The 19,986-nt window shown below is 37.4% G+C and overlaps 1 protein-coding gene across 2 annotated transcripts; it reads left to right on the top strand.

Annotated features, from left to right (window-relative positions):
* Positions 1–2,844: 2,844 nt before the first annotated feature.
* On the top strand, positions 2,845–19,695 carry si:ch211-250n8.1 (uncharacterized). 2 transcript variants are annotated; one of them, XM_017484442.3, is made up of 16 exons: positions 2,845–3,175; positions 7,367–7,471; positions 8,930–9,005; positions 10,282–10,438; positions 10,519–10,564; positions 10,674–10,732; positions 11,088–11,123; positions 11,207–11,259; positions 11,456–11,588; positions 13,364–13,569; positions 13,669–13,714; positions 14,329–14,394; positions 16,291–16,350; positions 16,444–16,526; positions 17,235–17,317; positions 17,946–19,695. In XM_017484442.3, the coding sequence occupies exons 1-16, from the start codon at positions 3,139–3,141 to the stop codon at positions 17,978–17,980; spliced, it is 1,281 nt and encodes a 426-aa protein (XP_017339931.1). In that variant the 5' UTR covers positions 2,845–3,138; the 3' UTR covers positions 17,981–19,695. The 2 variants fall into 2 exon arrangements, with proteins under 2 accessions (XP_017339931.1, XP_017339930.1); XM_017484441.3 differs by having other exon boundaries at positions 2,846–3,175; positions 16,441–16,526.
* Positions 19,696–19,986: the final 291 nt, after the last annotated feature.

Genomic DNA, 19,986 nt, shown 5'->3' with positions numbered 1-19,986 from the left:
TTGGAGTTCACGCAAACTCCATATGTGTCATTTCTTAGTGTTAATGACTTCATTATTATTCAAACACATGATAAATTTTTTTTTTTTCAAAAACAACAAAATGAAATCTAATAAAAGTGAGGAGGCCTAAGAAAACCCTTCACACAGTCACATCTTGACATTTTTTGCTATATGAATACTACTGAATTACTAGTATAACCCCAAAAGTACAAAAAAGGAGAAAAATTCATTTAAATTTAAATCTTTCATTTCAATCCCATTGAAAGCTGCCTCAACAACCTCTTTTTTTTTTTATTATTATTTTTAACTTAATCTACTTAATACTGCTTTACTGAAAAAGCAGTATTAATGCCAAATTTGAAAGTGAACAGTTTATACTGGGGAATGAGTTCTCACTTTGATTATCAGCATCATCCACAAAAAAAAAAAAAAAAAAAAAATTCACTCATACTACTGTATTTAAACACGAGCCTCACTGACTTCTCTTCACATCAGTGGAAAATAATCACCAATTCATGCACTCACGCCTGTCGAAATTTCTTTCATTTATTTTTCCAGTCATATAGAATTTTTAAAACATTCTGTGTAGTCTCTCTTCTCTGTTTTGATGATGATGTGAGGACTGCAGGAGCATCGTGAGCATTCAGACAACCAACATCTGTTCACGAAATCGATGCCCATTTCGGCATGGCAAGCGTTTTTACCGCTGTGTAATGTGCCTCCTTAAAGGCAAGGTTAGAAAGTAGCCTAAATAAAATCATTTGCATGTCATTTTGTAAAAATACGTCTTCTGACCCCATGAGTAACAAGTGGAAGGGATTTGGCATTGTAGATTGTGTTATCAAAGCAAAAGAGCTTATTTTCTGTAGTTCTACTCATCAAAAGAAAAACACGATGATACTAATTGGAACGGATTTTTCTCTTCGCCGTTTCTCTTCAGGTCAACAGGTTCTTCTAGAGCACCTCAGAGAGCTGCTCCAGCATTTAATGGATTCACTTGTGAGCTTGTCATCTGTCCTCTCTGCAGGATGTTCTCAGGCCTAATGCTGCACCACATGTCTGATCTCCATGAGTGTGAGAACATACTGACCTGAACCTGATGGTTCAAATCAGCAGTGATGGAGGAAGCAGCAGGGACAATCACGCTCTGAAGTGGTTCTGTGGAGTGCTGATGTGTATTAGATTAGCCTTTATGAAGATGACTTGGTCTCTCAGTGTCCTTGTGGCTCAGCAAGGAAGAGCATTTGGGTTATATTAACTTCTACAGGGTTTATATGGAGATTGTTCGATTAAGCGATGTTGCTGTTGTTTCCCCAGACTTAGCAAAGTATATATGCTTTGGTGACCAATCACACTTTGGTGCACTTACAACCTTTTATTCAAATATTTCATTTCATTCTGACTGACGAGTGAGAAGCTACAAATGGTATATCACCTCATTTATCGAGCTGGATATGAACGTGTTTAGTTGTAAATTTTTCACAGGGGCATTTTTTCCAACCTAATAATTTAATATTAATGACTACAAAGAAGACAGATAACTTGCCAGTTCATGTATTGCCATTAGCCATCCAGTTAGGACAAAAGTAATGGCACCCTGTAAAAGGAGGAAGATTATGTTTGTGTCCGTGGTAGTCAACAAGCTGCAGTGGCTGAGCTGCATTACTGGAGCATTGAGTGCACACCACCTTTGGGAGACACTCTTTCATCGCTTAGACTTATTCTGTCATATCAGGTCACTTTGATGGGGTTTTGTGGGTGTGGCTAAATGTAAATCAGCTGTGACATGAATGTCTGTGGTAATTTATGTCTGATTGGGCATTTTATCAACATGTGCGTGTGAGTATGCAGAGGTGTTAATAAAACTGACTGGAATTTTTAGGTCAGTCTGGCTATGAAAATATTTACACACAACTTTTCTAAAGATTGAGCAATGAGGCTCCATGAACAATATTAAAGTGTCCATTGAGTATATAACAAAAATCCATTCGAGCCACAAATCAGCAGACTCAAATAGCTAAGGATCTAAATATTAATATAATAAACTGACTTAAATGAGACACATAAAACAATATTAACCGTGTCAGATATTATTACCCAGTATAAGAGTCATTGGCTATGCAGTATGGTGGTACAGTAAGTAACATTGCCACCTCACAGCAATAGGGTCTCTGACTCGATCATGAGCGGATCTGTCCTGGGGTCTCTATCCAGGTACATGTTGGTACACCTTAGTGTAAATCTATGTATTAAAACACTCTTGATACACACTATATGTCCAAAAGTATGTGGACACCTCACTATCATACCCATATGTGCTTGTTGAACATCCCATTCCAGATGTAGTCCCTCTTTTGTTGTTATAATAATAACCTCCACTCTTCTGGGAAGGTTTTCCACTAGAAAATTTGTGTTCATTCAGCCACAAATGAGATCAGGCACTGATATTGGAGTGCAGTCGGTGTTCCAGTTCATCCCAAAGGTGTTCAGAGTTGTTGAGGTCAGGGCTCTATGCAGGACACTCGAGTTCTTCCAGTCCAATCTTGGCAAAAGGGTTAGGGTTAGGGCATTGTCATGCTGGAACAGGTTTGTGCCTCTTAGTTCCAATGAAGGGAAATTGTAACGCTACAGCATATGGATACATCCTATACAATTGTGTAACTCCAGCAGTTTGGGGAAGAGCCGCATACTGTATGGATGTGATGGTCAGGTGTCTAGAAACTTTTGGCCATATTCATATTGTGTTTTCAAACCACAACGCTGCGTATTTAATTGGGCAATGAATATTTTCTGAAATCTAATTCCAGGCACCAGAGGGCGACAAAAACACATGTTTGTAAAGGAAGGGGTGGTGATGGTTGAACTGTTTAAAGACCAGATTTGCTTAAACGCAGGCGTACATAACGCGCATTCATAACCTCCATATTCTGCATAATTACCCTCTTCATCTGAGCTCGGTCTCTTCAGCCCAGGCTTAAAGAAGGACACGTTTTTATTTTGCTACATGTTAGCTTTTTACTCTATACTACGTCTATGTTCTAACAACCTCCGGATCAGTGGATGAAATGCCAGCGTATTTGTAATGTGCGTCCATGCGTACCTGAGACTGTTTCCTAGGGAATAAGAGAATTAAGAGCAATGCCAGCTAAAGACCCGCTTATCGAGACACTGAAAGGTAAGAGTTCATATGCTGCTTCCCCAGCATTGCATTCCCAATCAGTAATAATGATCATATCTGATCCTTTCCCTTGAGACAATTTCTCCTGATGCTCCTAAGTTTATTCTGGGTGATTTTAATAACTGCAATGTTAAGAAGCGTGTATGTATCAATATGTTGACTGCCCCACTAGAAAAAGAAAGAAAAGAAAAAAAAAGACTTTAGATATGTGTTATGGAGCTGTCAAAAAGGCTTATATGTCATCTCTTCTCCATCCACTAGGGGGCGTCTGATCACACGGTAGTCTATCTCCGCCCTGTTTATTAGAGGTTACTTGAAAAGGAAGAAGCCTCAGGAAAAGACTGTTAAAGTGTGGGATAATGACAGTACAATGGCTTTGCAGGGATGCTTTGAATGTAGGCTACACCGTGGGAGGTCTTTGGTAGTGTAGATGTTAATGAACAGGTTGAGACAGTGGACACGTTGATTCTGTCATCTCTACTAAGATTTTCAAAGTCTACCCTAATGATAAACCTTGGGCATCTAAAGAATTAAAGACCTACACATAAATAAGAAAGGAAAGGTTTAAAGAAATCAGGATGTGATAACATTAAGGGACATTAAGGGACAGGGGCAGATCAAAATGAAGGCAAATACAAATAGATAAGCATATTTATAAGCAAAAAATTTATAAGAGGCATTTTTGACATCTGGTAACTCTAGAAATACTTGGCTCTTAAGGAAATTAAGATTATGACAAATGTTCCCCATAAGGGGAGAGGTACATAGCCTTTGGTGCTGCAAGATAATGAGGAGCTGAAAATGTCCAATGAGATGCTGTTTCTGCGATGTCGCTATTACCTACAACTCGTGTTTTCCGCTGGTCTTTATATTAATAAGCTAGAGGTCAGTCAGATTTTTAGAAAATGTAATCATCGTAAAAAAAAAAAAAGTCCCGGCCCAGATAAGATCTATGGTAATGTTTTAAAGCGTTGTGCTGCCCAGTTAGTGCCAGTTTTTACTGACAGTTTTAGGGCATCTTATAATACTCGTATTGTCTCTGCTTTATGGAAAACATCTACAATAGTTCCAGTAGCAAAAGTTATTAGACTTTCAGGATTAAATGATTTTCGGCCGATAGCATTGACATCACTGGAGATGAAGTGTTTTGATCTCTTAGTGAAAAAGAGATCCTCGGGAATTTGGATATCAAGCTTCTAGGGGGGTAGAGGATGCAATCTCGATTGTATTGCATCTGCTGCATTCTCACTTAGAGAAACCAAAGACTCATGGTAAAGTTTTATTTGTAGATTTCTCATCTGCATTTCCCCTAGTACATTAGCAGTTATACTGGCAAAAGACTTTTTACTTGAAAGTAGGCTGATTATGTGGGGGGCCGATTTCCTCAGTACCAGAACCCTGCAGGTTAATACAGGTGGGTCTACTTCTGATAAAATGATTACCTCAGGGATGTGTTTTATCACAGTTATTATTTATTTTAAGCACTTTTATGAATAGATATATCATTAAGTATGCAGATGATATTGCTTTAGTGTGCCTTTTACATGATGAGGAGGAAGAGCATGGGCCTGTCCTTGAGTTTTTGTGTGTGAGAACTGGTGTGAGAAATCAAATCGTCTCCTAAATATCTCCAAAACAAAGGAGATGATGGATTTCAGAGAGCAGAAAATATCACATCCTACATTAATTAATGGGGAGCCAATTCAGTCAGTTACAGATTATGAATACACTGGTATAGTGCTTGACCACAAGCTTAAATGGGACATGTGGACCGATTATATAAGTAAGAAGACACAACAGAGGATGTATTTCCTAAAGAAATTACTCTCCTTTAATGATATTTTGTGGTGCTTTTATTGAAAGTGTTATGACATTCTGTGTTATTTGTTGGTATGGTAATGCTACCAAGGTACATTGAGGAAAAGTGGTAACAATGGCAAGTAAATTGTTAGGGATTACATTACAGAGTACAGAAAGTAGTTATAAAGAGTGAGTGTTAAATAAGGCAAATATTATTTTGAGTGACAAAAGGCATCCTTTGGCGTCGGCTTTTGAATTATTGCCATCTGGCCGATGGTATTGTTCCCCACTGTATGAAAAACAGGTCTAAATGATCTTTTATCCCTCAAGCAATTACATTTTTAAATTCTTCCTTTAGTAGTTGTTAACTGATGACCAGCTGGTCTGGTATTCCATTCATTATTCCTCTTTAAAGTTTTACAATTTTTAATTTTCTTTATATTGTGTATGTTGTTTATATATGCCACTCGTGATTTCTGATGTCTTTGTGATTATGCTGCAAACCCAAAACTAACTAACTAACTAACTTTCCCAAGTCATTATTATTATTATTATTATTATTATTATTATTATTATTATTATTATTATTATTATATAGTTAACATGTTATTAGGCTACAGTTGTTGTTTTTTTTTTTTTAAATATTGGATATTGCACCACAAAGGTGGTAATGCCATTATATTTCACATCCTACATAGTGTGCTATGAAGAGAACAAAGTGACATTTGGGATGCAGCCAGTCTACAGTCTTAGCCTTCTCTGCACATATGTGAATAATGATGTTCACACTTGTCCCAGTGTCAATATTTGTTTTAAAAATAGTCAGTGAACAGGCTGATTTACAAAGCCAGGTGTAGCAGCTGTCCTTAAGGCTATAGCATGTACTCAATACTTCTTCTACTACTACTAATTACTGCTACTACAGTATCATCTACTACTTACTGCTACGACAATTACTACTACTATTACTAATACTACGTATTTTTACTACTGCAGCTGCTCCTCCTCTTCTTCTACCTTCTACTCCTTCTCATACTACTTATACTTCTCCTCTTCCTTCTCTACTACTTATACTTCTCCTACTACTACTTATACTTTTCCTCCTCCCCTCCTACCAATTAAACTCCTTCTCATACTGCTTATACTCATCCTCCTCCTCCTACTACTGCAACTTCTACTCCTCCTCTTACAACTACATATACTCTTCCTACTACTGATTATACTCATCCTCCTACTACTGCTGCTACTACTTTTACTCCTCCTACTACTCATACTCCTCCTCGTTCTCCTCCTATTACTACATATACTCCTGCTCATTCTCCTCCTACTACTACTTATACTCCTCCTCCTTCTCCTCCTACTACTACTTATACTCCTCCTCCTCCTCCTACTACTACTACTCATACTCCTCCTCGTTCTCCTCCTATTACTACATATACTCCTGCTCATTCTCCTCCTACTACTACTTATACTCCTCCTCCTTCTCCTCCTACTACTACTTATACTCCTCCTCCTCCTACTACTACTACTACTTATACTCCTCCTCATTCTCCTCCTATTACTACTTATACTCCTCCTCCTTCTCCTCCTCCTCCTTATACTCCTCCTCCTCATTCTCCTCCTACTACTACGTATACTCCTCCTCATTCTCCTCCTACTACTATGTATACTCCGCCTCATTCTCCTCCTACTACTACTTATACTCCTCCTCCTCCTCCTACTTATAGTTCCTCCTCACTCTCCTCCTACTATTACTCCTCTTTCTCCTACTGCTAATATTACTACTAGTAGTAGTAATAATAATAATATTACTACTAATACTAATTACTTTCACTACTTATACTCCGCCTCCTACTGCTACTATTACTACTAATAATACTACTTGTCTTCCTCCTTATCCTTGTACTACTACTACAACTAATACTACTACTTAGTACTTTAAGCATTAATTATAACAGTAGTTTTAGATAAGTAACATAATATGAACATTAAAGTTATAGTTATCAAAGCAACCATGAACTGGAAAAAATACTAAAAGTCCTTAAAAGTAAGGGAAAATAAAAAGCAGACATATATACAATTCACAAGGCCAAGCTCAGAGACTTCAACATCATGAAACATTCCCACACAGTGTAAAGTAGGTGTGGTTTATTATGGTTCATGTGTATTGGCAGATTTATTTGATAATGGAATAACACTTCCTGGAAAACCTTGCTGGAATGAGTCAGTAACCCAAGTTCTCTATGGCACAATGTCCAGGCGCACGAATAACTTTACTATCATTTAATCATAGCACAGCAAATCATATTAGCACAAACGTAATAATTCCATTGAATTATCTCTCATACCTGTATGAATATGCTCTATAACTCAGTGTCTGGTGTGCAGTGTGTATTTTGGAGCTGCAGGCTGAAGACACCGTGACTGACTCAAGTCCTCATCTGGCTTCATGCTGCGAGCTCCTGGAGCTTATTCTGCGTAAAGGACTGCAGCGTGAGAACAGACTTTCTTTCCTTCATCAGCATACACTATAACTCCATCCCATACACACACTCACACATACACACACATTTCCTCCAGGTTCTCAACTATTTCTTTTAAACCAGGGACGCAACCGTGACCTCGAGGCGCATACATAAATCAGTAGTGCATTTATCAGCTTTACACTGCAACGCTGTTAAATTCTCGATTCTGATTGGTTAGAAGGTGTTGATTCATCTTCTATAACAGCAGCTCTGTCAATAGTTCAGGCTGCAAGGTTAGTATGGTTCCAACATATTAACATTTCTAAAGTATCAACATACACCAGGGATTAAAATAGCAGATGCTCAACATAAACCTCTGAAAGGAGATGTTTATGTAGCATTTATGGACAGTATCAGCACTTTGTAACAGTCAGAAGTAAAGCTGTAACCGTTTTTAAACACAGGAACGTTTTCAGGACAGAGGAATTTCCTGTTTCTGGGTGACATGACAAGCAGCAGCTATTTTTGTCGTAATAACTTCATAAGACAGAGAAAAGAGAGGATGGTCGAAGGAGCTACTGTTTATAGCTGCTATAACATATGTTGTAAGAGGAAGTAACTTCTTTGTGAACATTCCATAACGTTAAGTGTAAATATAAACGGATAAAATTAATGATGTTTAGTTTTTTTAATTAATACAATTGGCTAAGTGCTATGGTATAAGTGGAACAAAACGCTTCAGTTTTTAATTATTTAATATAATACAGGTCTGACATCTCGCTTGATGCTGTAATATTTTCTATGTAAGCTAAAGCACATTTGTGAAGATTTACACACACACGGTTTTATAAGACAAGAACACTCTAATGCCTGATAGCAACTCACAGGACCTCACAGAATTGCTCATGAACACACTTAAACTCTCATGCAACACAGCGCATACATACACGCATGTAATGATGTCTATGATGACCTATACTGTAATTACAGACTGTTGTATTTCAATCACCTTCTTCCTCGTCACTTCTGGAATTTCTTTCAATTTTGGTACAATGTGTTACTGGGTAAGACCGTTTAACCAATGCTTTTTAACCTATCCTGTGGAAAAAGTTCTATTTTAGTGTTGATTTGATTGAATAGGGTTTGCAGTAATCAGGCCTGGTCGCGTTTAGTCCAGTTGAACTTCATTATTAAATTTGGGGAATTAGTAACTACAGGGGAAAATACATTTTCACACATGCCCAGTTGGAATCGGATAACTTTTTTGCTGCAATAAATAACATTATCACTTAAAAACAGTATTTTGTGTTTACTCAGGTTGTTTTATCTTAGATTTCGTTTGAAGATCTAAAACTCTTTAGTATGAGATATATACAAAAACAGAAGAAATCAGGATCGGGGCAAATACTTTTTCACAGCATTGTGTACTGTGATAGCATTTGAACTTGATTTGTTTTTTGTTTTTTTCTTCCTTTCCTGTCCGCAGAACCGGTGCTGAGTTTGACACACAGAGACTACTGGTGTTGTTTTGAGCAGTTAGTTCAACTGGACACATGTGGAAGGTCAGTCTTAGTCTCACAATGTATTACAATCCTGGAAACACTGGGTGCGATGCTAGTCCACCGCATGGAACCACACACACACACACACACACACACACTCATACCTAGTGGCAATTTATCTTAGCCAATCCACCTACTGGCATGTTTTTGAGAGGCTGGAGGGAAACGGACCACACGGAGAAAACCCAAAGGGAGAACATGTGATACTCCACACCTGCGCTCATGATCAAACCCAGGACCCGGGAGCTGTGAGGCAACCGTGCTGCCCTAAGATCATTTCTGGCTGACTGGTTTTGAACATATCCTGTTTCCTTGTGGGACAAGGATAAGGTTGCATAAGTATAAAATCCCACACGAGTGACTTATTGACCCGCACAAGTCATATAGGTCATGGCTATTAAAAAAAAACATACATAAATAATTAAATTTGGTTGGATGAGCATGGCGATTGCGGCAAAGACGCACAGTATTCAGTATTGCACAGCTTAGCTGATTCTTGGTTTTGTCCAGTTTCAAAATAATCTATTAAACACCACTATCACAACATGTTGCTTGTAAGGGTTGCATGAAAGAAGCTCTTCCTGAGAGAAACTGTCAGGTCCACTCCGTTTCAGAGCTCTTTTTCTGATTTCCCAGAATGCACCGCCGTCTACAAACATGGTGGACAAAGAGTACAATTCCCAACGTCGCACACCGGCATGCTCTCAGTCTAACAGTACTAATGATTAATCACACACACTCACACACCACCCTTTATAACAGGAACTTCAGTCACTTTGAACTTTGCGAAGTAATGCTCAGTTGTATTTACTCTGACTTACCAAGCCGTTGTTTATGTTTGCTGTTCTGGTTTTTTGACTTTGCTTGGTTTTTGTACTCTGGTTCTCCTTTGATATCCTGTTTACTGCTGGCCTGACCCATTTCCCTGCTTTGACCTTGCACCTGCCTATCATATTGGATTTGTTTGCTGGACTTTGTTTTAATAAACTGTCACATTGCATTTGCAGCTACATCATGACAGGAACTTACAAACTGCAGCTCCTGAACTTCACTCTTAAAACTTTAACTGAACGTTTTGGCCATGAACACCATCAGCACACAAGGGGGAAAAAAACCCAAACTCACTTTTAAATATAGTGGTGGATCAGTGATGTTTTGTCTTGTGTCCATTGATGGCATTGTGAATTCTGCCAAGTACCAGGATAGCCAATGGCACCTGATTATCCTGATCAGTCATCTTCAAAATTCATTTTATACCCCACTGTTGCTTCTGAAGGCTGAGCGCTGTCTCTTTAGCTGTACAACAGACCACAGCGTGTCCCAAACTCCTGAGCGCTCAGGGCCGGGGACGCTACTTCATCCGCTTAATGCTGAGCAGGAAAACTCTGGGAAATGTAGTCAACCATCTGCTACACACATCCAGCATCATCGAGGTCAGTAAGATCATTGCTGTTTTACTTGTACTGGATCAGTTCATAAAATAAATAATTGTCATTCATTTGCCCATTTGCAGTGGTACAGTCCTGATATTTCTGTATTGAGGAATGAGGAATTTGTAGGTGAGGCTTCTAATCTCAGTAATAAACTTGTATTTGATATACTTATAAAGCATCTAACATTGAAACAATTATTTTATTTTTTATTATTATTTTTTTTTTTACCTTTTAGAGCCTTTTCTCTCTCTGTGTCTGGTTCTCGCTGAAATGGAGTTCAAGCTCAACATACAGGTAAACATCTGCTCTGAATGCAACACTGTAGCAAAGAGACACCTCCTTCACTGGGACTGACAGCAAAGAGGCCACACTTCCTTAACTAGGACTGACAGCAAAGAGGCCACACCTACTTCACTGGGACTGACAGCAAAGAGGCCACAACTCCTGCACTAGGACTGACAGCAAAGAGGCCACAGCTCCTTCACTGGGACTGACAGCAAAGAGGCCACACCTCCTTCACTGGGACTGAATCTAAATAATAAACACTAGTGATAAAAACTGATGCATATGTGTTAACTGAAATTAGAAGAGAAATCTTTACACCCCTAAATAAACTGATCCCATTTTAACGTCCTGTCCATATCCTCAGAACTGCAGCTTTCTGGATGAGAGCTGGCTGCTCCCGGTAAGTCTGAAGCATCGTGACTTGCATAATTAGCACTATGTGCATGTGATAATGCATGATAAAAGCCTACTCGTGTGTTATAGGTGTGTGAAACGTATGAGGCCGTGCCGTGTCGCGAGCTGGGGATGGTTCTCAGGTTAGCATGCCTACAGCAGCATGTCTCTCTCAGCTTTCACGCTGAGGATTTCTGCACATCGCACATGCTTCTGCACACTTACACGCACTTTCTAACCTTAATTCTGCTTGAACGTGATGACTCTTTGCTAACATGTTCTGTGTTCTGTCTGAGTCTCGGTTATCTGCCTTTCTCATGCTTCCTCTGTTTCTCTCAGATATCTGGACAAGCGTGTGTTTGTGTTGGAGCTGCTCCAAGGTGGTGTGGCTCAGGCGGACATGTTTGCAGAGCCTGGAGACATCATCGACGAAATCAACGGCATATCACTGAGAAATTCCAGCAATGGAAAGGTTCGGATTTAGCCTCATGATCTATTTATGTATATTATGTAAGAGTTATATTTCATACGTTTTGCTTATTGTTATTTTATTTTTCAATTGAACTTTTTCTCTGTGTACTATAACTACGCAGATGAGCGATTTCAGTCCATTCATGTTTAAAACAGTGATGTCATGTATAGGCAGATAGCGCTGATGCCACTCAGTGTTGTGTAAAGGCAATGTAACGAAGAAAACACTTAGGGGGCATGGTGTTATAGGAAATGAATCAACAAACAGTAGTGGTGTGAAGCGGAGTTATTGTTACCACCCTGAAGTTGATTATTTCCCTATAAACAGCAACATCTCCGTTTTATTCCTCTTATACCACAATGATTTGCCAACACTAACTTTATTTTTTTACTTATTAATGGAAGACGTCATACTTTTTTATCTGTTTGTTTTATATTTACATTGAGTATCTGCAAAACAGGTTAGTTTAAAATCACAAACTTTCTCTGTTCTGAAAACTTTCCCATGTTTGAAAACTTCACAAATGCTAAATGAAAGATGTTTTTTTTTTTTATCCATTTATTATTATCCTTAGATTATGTGGAAAGTTGCTGTAATTTATCGGATTGAACCGGTAACTTTCCATAGTATTGACAATTCAGCGCTATGGTATAAATCTGTGATATGATCTTAGATGGTGGTGCAAGATGCGTTTGTTGAAGCCTCCGGTCCCTTTTGATATTCAGCTGGATATATTATATAATTTGATATTTCTATTGTATGGTTTTTAAACTTTTTAACCCTTTCACGCAGTGTTCCATTCCGGCCAGTCGAATGGAAATTGATTTATCAGACATTTTCAATCAGTATAAAGTAATGAATTATTTTATTGCCGTGAGTCTGTCATAAAATGAGTCAGGACGCGGTTGGGTTTCTGTGTGTAGAGTATCGTGACTCTGTGTTCAGCTGCTGCAGAGCAGGGCGATGGGAAACGGGAGGGGTTTGAGATCCATGCTGGGCAAACAATTCACACGTCTCCACAATAACACTGGGACAGAGATAAAACAACTTAAGCTTTTCAAAATAACATTTAAATCTAGCAGGCTAGGTGTAAAAAAGAAAAAAAAAAGTAATACTTAATAATAACCGCAAATTCTCAAAGCCCCGAGGGTCTATTTTCATATGAGCCATCATCCATTACTGTGGAGTATGACATCACAAATAAATTCAATGCTGAACACTGTATTCAACTTTTCATAGACTTTCTCTATTCTAGACATTATTCTTCATCTGTTCTGCACTGTTTGGTCTGGGAGAAACAGCATTTCATTTTTTCTGTATGTATCCACGGGCAGAGAAATGACAATAAAGGAAATCATAAACTTAAATGACAATATGATATTGATTTTGTAAGTTATTACCATCGTATTGTGAGTATTGTGAGGTGTTAATACTTTCATATTTTAATTGGTTGGACATTTTTTTTGTATCAATTGATTATTTCCCCTTATATTATTTTCTTTTTTAATTACATTTTTGTAAATATTAGAGGATTCAGCCATGCTGATTGGACGAATATATATATATATATATATATATATATATATATATATATATATATATATATATATAATTTTTAAATCAAGCATAGTAAGTTTATTTTAGTATTTTAATAAGTCAGTAAGCCATTTCTTCATGACACGATGTGTTGGCACCCGATTTGTAACTATGTAACTTGTAGCGATGCAGGCATTATTTAGTTTCTAATCAAATTTACCATTGTGTGTTGTGTAAAGGCAGGTGTGGTGCTGTCCAGATTAAAAGGACAGCCTCTGTTCCTGCGCCTATTGCGCTGGAGAGGTGAGAACGGCGCTGTGTATCGCCCCTTGCTGCCGCTTTTACGCCAGCTAAAACAGGAGAATCCCTCGCTGGAGTTTGGCTCGCCTCTTCCCAAACCCCCAGGGCAGCGTGACAGCCAGAGCCAGTGTGTCAAAGAGGGACGGTGAGAAACTGCAGGACATCTGTATGCTCACTGTCAATGAAGACTTATGAGTGATTTTCATTTGTGGGTAAAACTCTTCTGCTGTTATTCTGTTAACAGGATCCTGTATGCAGTGCAGCTGTTAGGAAAAACAAACATAGGAATGGTATAGTAAATATTAACTGTGCACTCGTTTTTCACTAAGTGCCAATTCATAATCGCTATCACTGCTCAGGAATAGAATTTACTGATTGATTATTTGGGCTGGGAATTTATTTTACTTCAGTATTTACAGAGGGAAAGTTATGGGTATTCAGAGACGGGATACACACCTGCTTAAGTTCATTTTCAGGGCTTCTCATACAGATTATGGGAAGCACTCGTGCGTAGCGCTTGTGTTTTATTCAGTAGAAGCATCAGAGACAGCACATATACATGCCTATATATTACAGTAGCATCCAGACCACCATCTTCAAATACAAGCACTTGCCTTTAAGCCAAAAAAACCCAAAAAGAATAGAACAAATTGGCCTAAGTGTAAGGGTAGAACTGGACAAAACAGAAACACTTGTGTTTCGTATTTAAACACAATACCTGTGTTTTCTTACATAAACACTCCTCTGATTTAGGCAAACTTCCCCCCATGTGCTTACCTCTCACAGTACATTTGTCGTTACGTTTGAATACCTGAATTCCTATTTTAAATCCTCTCTGAATATGGCTCTTAGTTTGTAAAGAGTGAAGCTGACTAATTAATCCCCTTTCTCCTGTTTGTGTCAGTATGGAGGGAAGGAGGTTTTGCAATACGCCATACCCGCTGTGCTACAAAAGAGGCAGAGCAGGAAGGTATGATTACACCCAACCAGCAAAGAAGACTCATGTTTTTTTTTGTTTTTTTTGTAATAATACATCATCTCAAATGTAGCATTTGCCATAATATGACCTAATGTTAGCAATAAACATTAGCATCAGAATCAGCAAATAAGTGTATGGGATTGCTAAAACCGCATTTTGAAAACCCAGAGTGATAGGGACTTAATCATATAATGATGCACAGACTGTTCTTACTCATCTATGAAATTGGCTTGATGACCAGTCGCGTATACAAGTGTGAGTCAAATGAAAACCTTAAAAGTACGACAGAAAGAATTTAATAGATGCTTTTCTTCGATTAATCCGGACACTAGCACTAAAACACTTGCATTGAACTAAATGGAGATTGTGTAGAAAAATTTGACACTTTTGTGACAGCTATTTGTTTTATTTTCTTTTACTCACCCTCATATAACATACCACAGTTTATCACATTTGCATATTATTTGCATGAAACGCCCTATTTTATGCAGATGTAGTACTAGTGAGCCAATAAATTCAAAGAATGATAGCATTAACAATTACATACTGCTCGAATACCATGTTAGATGAAATGTTATTGTAATGATGATAAATAATATTAAGATTGATTTGAATGTTTTATAGTCATAATAATTCATAATAATTCATATTCATTTTGCTACTTGGAACAGTAATGTTTAATAATAATAATAATAATAATAATAATAACACTACTGATTATAGGGAAAATATCAGAAATAGAAAAACAGCCCATCAGCACGTTAAAATAAAGACAAAATGAATAACTGCTGAAATAATATTATTTAATAATGATGATATTACAACCCCAGTTCCAGAAAAGTTGGGACGCTGTGTAAAATGTAAATAAAAACAGAATGCAATGATTTGCAAATAAAATAAACCTGTACGGTATTCATAATAGAACATAGAAAACATATCAAATGTTTAAACTGAGGAAATGTACCGTTTTAAGGAAATTTTGAATTTGATGGCCGCAACACGTCTCAAAAAAGTTGGGACGGAGGAAACAAAAGGCTGGAAAAGTAAGTGTTACTAAAAAGAAACAGCTGGAGGAAGATTTTGCAACTAATTAGGTTAATTGGCAACAGGTCAGTAACATGATTGGGTATAAAAAGTGTATCTTAGAGAGGCAGAGTCTTTCAGAAGTAAAGTTGGGATGGAATCTGGATGGAAGCAGATGTTGCTCTAAAACGTCTACATACCTTTCAGCATTGATGGTGCCTTTCCAGATGTGCAACTTGTTTGAGACGTGTTGCAGCCATCAAATTAAAAATTGCCTTATTTTTTCCTTAAAATGGTACATTTCCCCAGTTTAAACATTTGATATGTTTTCTGTGTTCTATTGTGAATACCATACGGGTTTATGAGATTTGCAAATCATTGCATTCTGTTTTTATTTACATTTTACCCAGCGTCTCAACTTTTTTGGAATTGGGGTTGTATTACAGTGCATGTAAACACAGTTATATAATGATTAATACTTAATTAATACAAGGTCAAGGATTAAAATTAGTTTCTAAGACAAATGCAAATAGTGAAGTTAATGTCCATGTACATATTTATTTTTAATTAGTAGATTTTACTGAAAATTAAGTTGTGTTTCCAAACATTTAGAACTTAACAGAGCCTGTCGAAAGTATGCAAAGCTTCTTCAGAAATACTGTTTTTAATTTAATTTCGATTTGTTTAATACTTTTCTTGCTCACGATGATTCCATTACTATAAAATAGCATAAATGAAGAAAACTCTGCTACAAGCTGGTATGTCCAAACTTTTGACTTGTAATTTAAATGAAATAAGTTTGCAGCGTATGAGCAAACCATGTGAATAAAAACGCAAATAAGCCTTTCACTCTGATTTTCTCAGGACGTGCTGCTGGATGTGAAGGAGACACACCTGACCTGCACTGATAAATCCAACAAAGAGGTTTGGAGCTATTTTTTTAATGGGGAAATTCAAACATGTACATAAAGATAATATAAGGATAATAAAAAGAGAGTATTTTATTTTAAACAGCAGCTGTTCCAACACCACTTTCCTGAGATTTCATGTGTGGGGAGATTCGGCCAGCCAGATTTCACCATCTTCGCTTTCTGTGTAGGGTAGGCGTCTGAATCACATTACTCGTTTTATTCATAATAATAATAATAATAATAACAATAATAATAATAATAATATATGCTATATATTATAAATACTAGAATTCTAAAATATTACATTAGCATATAAGATGTATTTAGGGATAAAATCTCCAAAACCAGTGCACACGGTGGCTTCGTGGTTAGCATGTCCGCATCACACCTCCAGGGTTGGGGGTCTGATTCCTGCCGCTGCCCTGTGTGTGCGGGTACTCTGGTTTCCTCCCCCAGTCCAAAGACATGTATGGTAGACTGACTGGCATATCCATAGTGTATGAATGGGTGTGTGAATGTGATTGTGCCCTGTGATGGATTGGCACCCCGTCCAGGGTGTACTCCACCTTGTGCCCGATGCTCCCTGGGATAGGCTCCAGGTTCCGCGTGACACAGTAGGATAAGCGGTATAGAAAATGGATGAATGGATCTCCAAAACCATGTATCTATGTTTATTTATTCCACCCCCAACCCCCCACATCATCCTAGTGAACAGAGATAATAACTCTAAGTGTAATAATATAAAGTTGTGAGGATCCACTGTAATGCTAACTGGAAAAGGAAAAGCATTTCCGTGTTTCAGTTACGTCTCAGTAGAAGCAGAAACGTCAACACTTGCACTTGATTAGCCGGGTCAATATCAACACTGACTGTCGATTCTTTTATTTCCTGTTTCAGAGATACTCCAGATACGGGTTTCTGCTGTGTGGTTCTGCAGGCGGCATCCAGCACTGAGTGTGAGGAGATCATCCACCGCATCGGTGAGGAACCAAATCTCACTCATACCTTTAAAGGGATGTTTCTGGAAAACTTGCGTTAATTATAGCCAAGGTAGCCATGTTTGGTGTCCAAATTGCTTGTCTTTAGTGCAGCAATTTTTATTTAACACTGACAACATTAGAGGTTGGGGAAACTTTAAGCGATCGGTTATAGACGTCATAACAGGAACTCACTTCGTGGACATTCCACAATGTTAAACATCTCTAAACGGATAAATACTACTCCTGTTGGTGTTTAATTAATGCAAAATTATAATTGTCGGCAAACTACTTTGGTATAAGAGGAATACAACTTATAGACACGCTGCTATAGGAAAATAAATCAACTTTGTGCTGGTAGCACAGTAACTCCACATCACACCACCCTGTCATAAGATTAGTTTCCGATATCAGCACACCTCCGAGTGTTTTAGTCTTTACTTAAAAATGTTAACTACGTTAAACATCTAGCGCCATAGCAAAACTAATGACACAGAGGTTGGACACCAGACATGTCCTGCCTGATGGTCTACAGTTGGAATTTGTACAGAATTTGCATTATTTGATCCATATCGCTTTGTTTATCTATTCGTCCTTTCCTGAGCTCTACTGTGCCTTTTTATTCCCACAGCTGCGGGGTTTAAAAGCACAGAATGGTTCGTGTGAGGAAACTACATAAGCTCTGACAACACTGAGAGGTTTTCCAATCTACAGCGCTTACCTTCACCCTCATCTCCTGTTTGGGTCAAAATGTCCCTTTTGAAAATAACATTTTTTATATTAAAGCTGGAACACTAAAATTATTTTCTCAATGCTAAATTTGATGTCTTTGTCAGTTCTTTAATAAACCTGAAGGTTCTTATCAGTAATATATGTATATGCCCTCAAGAGTTCCTTTATTTTTTATGATTAATGTGTGATTACTGACAGATCACCGCTGAGCACGTTATTATTTTGGTGGTGGAATAATTTTAGCACAAACTATGTCTTTTTACACATGAAAGAAAAAGATAACTCATCTCTATCACATCCCTTACCACACACCCACATGCGAAAACGAAGACTCATGATTATGCGAAGAGATTTTACATCTACTCTCACCATGCACTTTATTAGGAACAGCTGTACACCTGCATATTCATGCACTTATCTAATCAGCCAATCATGTTGCAGCAGCACTAACCGGACAGTTGAAGCTTAGAAAAAAAAAAAGTCTCCTGATCTTTTTCAAGTCTTCAACTATACATTTTGGATTAGTCGGTGCCCATGATAGCATCAGATTCCTATTCGTGGAACCTGATGTGGTCTTCTGCTGTTGTAGCTCATCCATCTCAAGGTTAAATGTGTTATGCATTCTGAGATGCTTTTCTGCTCACCACGGTTGTAAAGAGTGTTTCTTTGAGCTACTATAGACTTCCTGGCAGCTCAGACCAGTCTGGTAACTCTCCTCTGATTTCTCTCATCAGCAAGGTGCGTCAACCTGCAGACTCTCTGCTCACGGGAATGTTTTTTGTTTTTCGCACCATTATGTGTAAACTCTAGAGACTGTTGTGTGTGAAAATCCCAGGAGATCAGCAGTTTCTGAAACACTCAAACCAGCCCATCTGATATTAACAACCACGCCATGATTAAAGTCACAGAGATCACATTTTTTCCCCGTTCTGAAGTTTGATGTGAACATTAATTGAAGCTCTTGACCTCTGTCTGCTGATTTTATACATTATTTTGATGCCACATGACTGGCTGATTAGATAACTGCATAAATGTGCAGGTGTACAGATGTTCCTAATAAATTGGATGATAAGAGTATTTCCATAGTCTACTGTATATCGCTGCTGTAACGAACCAAATATATATTGAAGATTTTGACTTTTTTCCCCACACTTGTCGTTGTCATAACATTTAAAAAATGTGTCAGTAACGCGAGTAAGAACGCGAGTTTTTATTTATATATTATTGTTATTTTTAACTTTACTCAATTTTAATGCAACTCAGTGTGTCACTCTTGTTTAAAGAAGTGTTGCAGTGTTTGTTGCTTGTTATTTAGTTATCAAATTGTTTTAGTAAAAAATAAGAATGAAAAGTCTGAATAGGCCAGATGTTTTTATTGCATAACCGTTGTGATAATGAAACCTCAGAAGAATTTGGGAGGAGAGGATACAGATGAGTTTAAACAAACAAAGAAACAAACCTGTATATGTAAGGATGAAACTTATTTATGATAAGCTAAAGTGCATAACATATTAATGTGTGATATGACTATAAGTATGTTTTCATGATTTCATTCTCCTTTTTTGGCTATTTCAGCAAATGCAGATTGAAGAGAACAGTGTTCTTTTATACATGCCGTGTTATATTTAAAAAAAAAAAAAAGGAATAAATACCTCACATAATAAATAAATATAATAAGATATACACACAACACATTTTGGACCCAATAATGAAAGTTAAAAAAAAGGGATTTTTTTTTTTATATACATAAAAACTATATTTTATGTATACAGAGATTGGCTTGGATTAATAACAGATATAGAATTTATAACAGTAGATGTACATTTATATAAGATGACAAACACACTAAACCTGAATGTGAATAATATTTTCATGTTTCAAGAACACATGAATGTTCTTCAAAATGAAACATTTTTCATAAAAAATCAAGCATGATAGCT

The sequence above is a fragment of the Ictalurus punctatus genome, chromosome 13, assembly GCF_001660625.3.
Source record: "Ictalurus punctatus breed USDA103 chromosome 13, Coco_2.0, whole genome shotgun sequence".
NCBI classification, from domain to species: domain Eukaryota; kingdom Metazoa; phylum Chordata; class Actinopteri; order Siluriformes; family Ictaluridae; genus Ictalurus; species Ictalurus punctatus.
This window is presented reverse-complemented; position numbering and strand designations above follow the sequence as displayed.